The sequence below is a fragment of the Poecilia mexicana genome, unplaced genomic scaffold (assembly GCF_051168715.1).
Source record: "Poecilia mexicana isolate PSO_F unplaced genomic scaffold, ASM5116871v1 scaffold_8, whole genome shotgun sequence".
NCBI classification, from domain to species: domain Eukaryota; kingdom Metazoa; phylum Chordata; class Actinopteri; order Cyprinodontiformes; family Poeciliidae; genus Poecilia; species Poecilia mexicana.
Window position 1 is genome coordinate 11264510 of NW_028263377.1, and position 5618 is coordinate 11270127.

The 5618-nt window shown below is 36.7% G+C and overlaps 1 protein-coding gene across 1 annotated transcript; it reads right to left on the minus strand.

Moving 5' to 3' along the window:
- Window positions 1-310: 310 nt before the first annotated feature.
- Window positions 311-3783, minus strand: LOC106906709 (uncharacterized). Its single transcript, XM_014972104.2, has 3 exons — window positions 3469-3783; window positions 1407-1733; window positions 311-1335 (listed from the first exon to the last, which is right to left on the minus strand). The coding sequence occupies exons 1-3, from the start codon at window positions 3578-3580 to the stop codon at window positions 1001-1003; spliced, it is 774 nt and encodes a 257-aa protein (XP_014827590.2). The 5' UTR covers window positions 3581-3783; the 3' UTR covers window positions 311-1000.
- Window positions 3784-5618: the final 1835 nt, after the last annotated feature.

The following is a 5618-nucleotide window of genomic DNA, read 5'->3' on the forward strand; positions in this document are numbered from 1 at the left end:
CACTTCTGAGTTAAGATAACAAAAAAACTTTACTATCAGTTGACATGACCTCATATGCTTTTATGTGGATTCAAATACTCTTTTCTTGTGACTGAGAGATACCCATGTCTTTGAGTACACATTACTCGCAGGAACAAGGTCATGTCTTTGCATGATCGGTTGACTCGCCTAACTGTAGGATAAACAAAACTTCAACCCATGAGAAACAAGTCCCAATACGTTCTTTACTTTGCAGACAAAGAACGTTTTATTTCTTTTAATCTGACAAAACAATGATCCCCAGAGACAGAAAGACTCATTTAGACAGAGGTTTTACTGTGACAGAATTTATTCAAAGAACATCATCATTTCAAAAAAGTATGTTTTGGACATTGCTTTTTTTTTTTTTTTTTATAAGTAGTTAAGATCAACTTATGAAAATCAGATTTTTCTTTTTTCTTTCAGTTTACTTTGAACGGATGAGGTGAAGCCTCTTGCATTAACAAAGAGAGGGGAGTAAATACTTTCTCACAGCAATGTACGGTGTTTGGAATTGTTTTGTTTTTTTTTCCCACGCATGGTAAGCATATATAAAATACCACCCTAAGAAACTGAAAACTAAAAGTAATAATTCTCGCACCTTGTTTATAGTACAGAACAATAACGCAGGAGCGCCACCCAGTGGAAAGCCATGTTACAAATAAAAGTCTGTGTTGTAAGATAAAGTTTGAAGTGTATCTACTATTTGAGCCAGTCATAAATACATCATTCTTCCTTTTTACGTGAGATTTCTACTTTGCTTCCAGAAAACAAATTAATAAATCAAATAAGAAGCTGTTTGCCCCCGCTATTCACACCTGAACATACAAATTAACAAAAATCCCAAACAAAATGCACTCACACAACCATTACCATACCTGCATAAATCCATTCCAGGCGTTAGGAACGGCTCATCTCAATTAGTAGCTATTTTTTTTTATTTACTTTTTTATCTCAATCAATAGTCAAAGAGCCTGCATTTTTACATGATAATAATCTTCATCAAGATCCCCATCATAATGCAGATCCACTGGAGTTGTTGGGTTGTGCTCCCTGATGAAACTATGCGACTGGAGATGTACTTGTTGAGAGAAGGCATCCACAGTGAGCAGTTATAAGGCTGGCTCTGGTTCCCTCTCTCTGTGGGAGCTGTACTCTGGACAGTGAAATATCCTTTGTCGTCCACGTTTTGTTTTGTTTCGGTGCCATCTGTAAGGTTTACGTCTCCCTGGAACCAGTGGATGTCAGCACTGGGGAAAACTTCTTCAAAGGAGCATTGGTCAGAGGGTATATCCTTGCCAGGCTTTCCAAAGCAGTCTGTGAAGAGAAACGACTTTCAGAAAGATCAAAATACTACAGCAAAAATAAATGGTTATAAACCGACTAACCTCCAACTTTCAGATGGCTCTGCCCATTCGCGATTCCACCTCCTGAGTGTAGTTTGCAGTAGTAGTTTCCGTCATCGGACGGGATGATGTTGAGGATGGTCAGAGACAGAGTGAGTTGAGATGTTGTGTTTGTGAAGTTGCACTTAATCTTGTCGGTAGATGTATTGTTCATGTACTGGCACAGTGTTTTATTTTTGTGCTGCCAGTCAAATTTGAAGATCTTTGAATCCTTGAGTTTTGCTTCGCTGGCATTGCAATTCAGGGTCACATTTTCACCACAGGTCTTAAACACATTTGGTTTGGTGTCCAGCTGCTGACACTGACTCACTGTTTAAAGACAGAAAATCCAGGTTAGAAAGCATGTCTGAAAATCTAGGGACCACAGCAAGCCCATAAGAACTAAAATCCGCCGACATGTGAGAGCGACTTATGCCTATTTCAACAGTGCAAACAACAAATATACTTTAATATGCATTGACGCAACTGAAACAGTTTAAGCAGAATATAATGTCTAAGATAATGTCATCCTTTTCTCAAATCTTTGGCGTACAGCCAATCAGTGCCAATGAAGATAAAATTGTCTACTGTGCAAAACTTGCTTGCCAACATGTCAATTAGCATTGTTCTTCCAATAATTAGCATTAGCACTCAGTCCAAAAGTTTGCTATTATTTATTTATTTTTATATTTATTTATTTACGATTTGTTTTATTTAAGACAGGGACAATACACAGTATACAAAAATGCAATAACCACAAGAGGAAACTTGCACTGGATCAAGATAGAGATTTAATTGCTAATTTCCACCTGTAGTCTCCAACTCCCAACACTTATTCACACATGGTCTTTGGATTACCCTACAACTCACTTTTATCTGTTTCACATGAGTAACAGTGAAGCAACAGGTGCTTAAATCTTTGGCTTTTTTTTTTTTGTTTTTTAAGAATTTTCTTGGCTCTGGTGGCTTTTATTTGACAGTGAGTATAGACAGGAAAATGAGTTGTGAGAGAGGGGGAAGAAATTTGGGACTAAAATCTGTGACGGCCCCATGGAGGGCTGAGGCCTTTGTACGTGGGTTGCGTGCTCTGCTCCCGTGTCACCACAGCGCCCTAAATCTTTGACATTTTTCCACTTTGCAGTTATCTCAAGAAAAGTCAGTGGAGTTTCCAGTCAAAATGTCTTCTTCTTTTTTCTTTTTTTTTGAAGAAAACTCCAGAAAGCAACACTTCAAAATAAGTTAAAGTTATCTTTGTAAGTTTAACAACAAAATAAAAGTTGCTCTTAGGGAGACAATCTATCATTGTGTCAATGTCCTGGACCCTGTCAATGTGGAAGACAGTAAACACTCTGTGGTACGTCTTCGTTGATGACTGTGACATGCTTCAGGGCGTCGACAATTAACATCCTTCAGCTAGTGAAAAGAAGAAAAAAAAAATTGTTTCATTTGTCACCGACCAGTTAGACACTTATTTTCCCAAGCATTTTCCTGTTTGTTCAAAACCATCCACAATGAAAACTTATGATCCTGTCAGTCCAAAGTGACGTAATGACGACTTGTCAGAACGTATCCTAATTGACGGAGTCAGTTTAACTCATGAATCCACAGACACATCTGTCCTAAAGACAGGAAAAGTGCTGGCAGATGTTTTGAATGGGTGTGTAAACAGGTTCTGAGGGTAAACTACAGAAAACACAATCACCACATACAAGTAAATGACATGTAGGTCTTACTGTGATTTGCCTCCAAGCAGTCTTTTGTAGAAAGACTCAAAATGCAAATTGTAAAACCTACAGTAAAAAGCCCAGGCTAAACGATTTAATACATTGAACATGCATGATTTATTTATTTATTTTCTGTTTTGAGATGTCCAATCACAAAAATCACAAGTTGCATCTATTTTCCACATGTAACATAGTTTATCATACTCATGAGAAGTGAACATGCAATTTCCGCATGCTTTTATTAAAAAGGAAAAAAATAAAATAAAATAAATAAATAAATAAATAAAATAAATAAATAAATAAATAAATAAATAAATAAATAAATAAATAAATCTACTCACCAGAAATGCTGACCGCTAAGGTGAACCAGAAAATAGAAACCCAGACAACACCAAGACGAGTCCATGGAGCACGGGAGGGTCTCATTGCCTTCAGTCGAATGCAAATCAGCATTTATCGCGTTAAAAGGAGCAACAACGACTGGATCTGAAACAGAACAAAGTTGTGGCTCTCTTCACAATTCAGCAGTTTTTTCGCTATGAGTAACTCAGCCTCACTAAAGGTACCAGAGCTCGAGAGGAAGGGCTAAACTGAGCCCAGCATCAGCCGCTTTGCAGACCTAAAAGAAACTTTTAGTCTGCGTGGAGTGCTATCGGGTTTTTGACTGAACATGAGCAGGCATGCCCTGGAATGGATGAGCGCAGGCAAAAACAATGAGACGGAGGGTTTCTTTCAGCTGAATGAAACACTAGCACTTCACTAAATGTTTCTGCTGAGATCCATGGATCATCTAGCAACTAGTTCTTTATGATTATCATGTTCTAACATAAATACACAATAGTCAATGAAATATTTTTTGTAGTTCTACTCTACAGTTCTTTCTTTGCAACAAATTGTTGTGTTTAAAATAAAATAGGGTTGGTGTTACTTGCTACATTATATCATGTGTCTAATGTGAACTGAAGCCAAGTTAAAAACATTTTTTTTAAAAATGTGAATATCAACTTTCTCTTCAATCAAACGTAGATTTTTTTTTTCTTTATATTGCAAAAGTATTTCCATCCCTTGAGCTATTTTATGTTTTGTCGTGTGAAAACCTCTGAATTCAATAAATTGTATTGGGATTTGGGAATATTTCACCACTGGTTCACTGCTACATAATCTGGGAAGCCGGATAACTGACATGGAAACCAAATGTGAAGAATCGAGAGCTGCCAGGCAAGACATGACAGAGGGGAAGTTTCCCCTTCAGCAGAACGGTACCAAAACATATCTAAATTCATTTGACGATCCCAGCAAAACCTTAAATGTAGATGCTCTCCATCCAGTCTGTATTTAAGCTATTTTGTGACGAAGCATTGCAAGCATTGCTGATGAAGGCACACCTGAAAAACTGTCCCCTGTAATTTGACGAGTTAAAACGTGTAAAATGTACCTCTCGACGTAACTTTTCGTGGCACCGTGGTTAATATTTTGATTTAAAAAAAAAAAAACTCTAAATGTTTGATTACGAATACAAAATAGTTTCCAACCAAAATCCCCCAAAATTGTTGCGTTGTATGATTTATATTTTTAGAGTCATTTTTATTGTCCTTAATAAATATGTTTTTTTTTATTAGTCTATTCTCTCTTGATTTCTTAAAACCCACAAAAATGACCGATGTAGCGTAACTGTTTGAGATTAGTTGGACATTTTTCACAAAACCTCGACAGGTTTGACTCACATTTATTCATAAGGACGTTATTGTCGTTTGCCAACTTGTTTTTATAGATCATCAAGTTGTATTGTGAAATCTTTTTTACGTTTTATAAGCTGTCACAGCGTGGCCCGGCATGTCGCTGCAATGAGACAGTGGAAAGAACTGCAGGCTGCAAGTAAACCAGAACAAAAACACAAAACCAATATTAACACTAAAACATCTGAGTCTGAACAGATTTGCACATTGTTCTGGAAACACATATTTATACAAATTATATTAAAACACAACTCTGTGCTATTTATAAAAAGATATACTGAAAATAGGATATAAAGTTACTGACAGAATTAAATAAATAGAATGTAATGATGCTGTCATTTCAGGCTCCAATGTTTGAAATAACGGATTCAGACGTTTTGCAGAATGAAGTAATACTATTCTGTTTTATTGCTGTATTGTAAAACCAAAAGTGAATTTCACATTGTTCGCATGTTCAAATATGAAAACACCAAGAGAAGAGAAGAGGAGACGAAAGAAAGTAAAGAACGGAAAAGAAAAGAAGAGAGAGAAGGATGAAGGAAAATCATTCTCCAATTCCAGGTTTACCTCTTCGTCATCTTTCTGCCTTTTCTCTCAGTTGTTTCTCTCCCACACTGTCTGCCTGTCACTCTATTTCAAAGTCTGTGTTGGCATTGTTGCTGCATTTGGCGCTGTAAAATTTTTGCCACTTTATGCATTAATTCACCCTGCAATTTCTGTCCAACTTGTGTTTCCTTATACTTTCTGAGACTTAA

Coding starts and splice junctions, on each gene's coding strand:
- LOC106906709 (XM_014972104.2), bottom strand. CDS start 3,580: ATGCTGATTTGCATTCGACTGAAGGCAATGAGACCCTCCCGTGCTCCA. Junction 1,734..3,468: donor CTTAGCGGTCAGCATTTCTG/GTGAGTAGATTT, acceptor GTCTTTAAACAG/TGAGTCAGTGTCAGCAGCTG. Junction 1,336..1,406: donor GAGCCATCTGAAAGTTGGAG/GTTAGTCGGTTT, acceptor TTCTCTTCACAG/ACTGCTTTGGAAAGCCTGGC.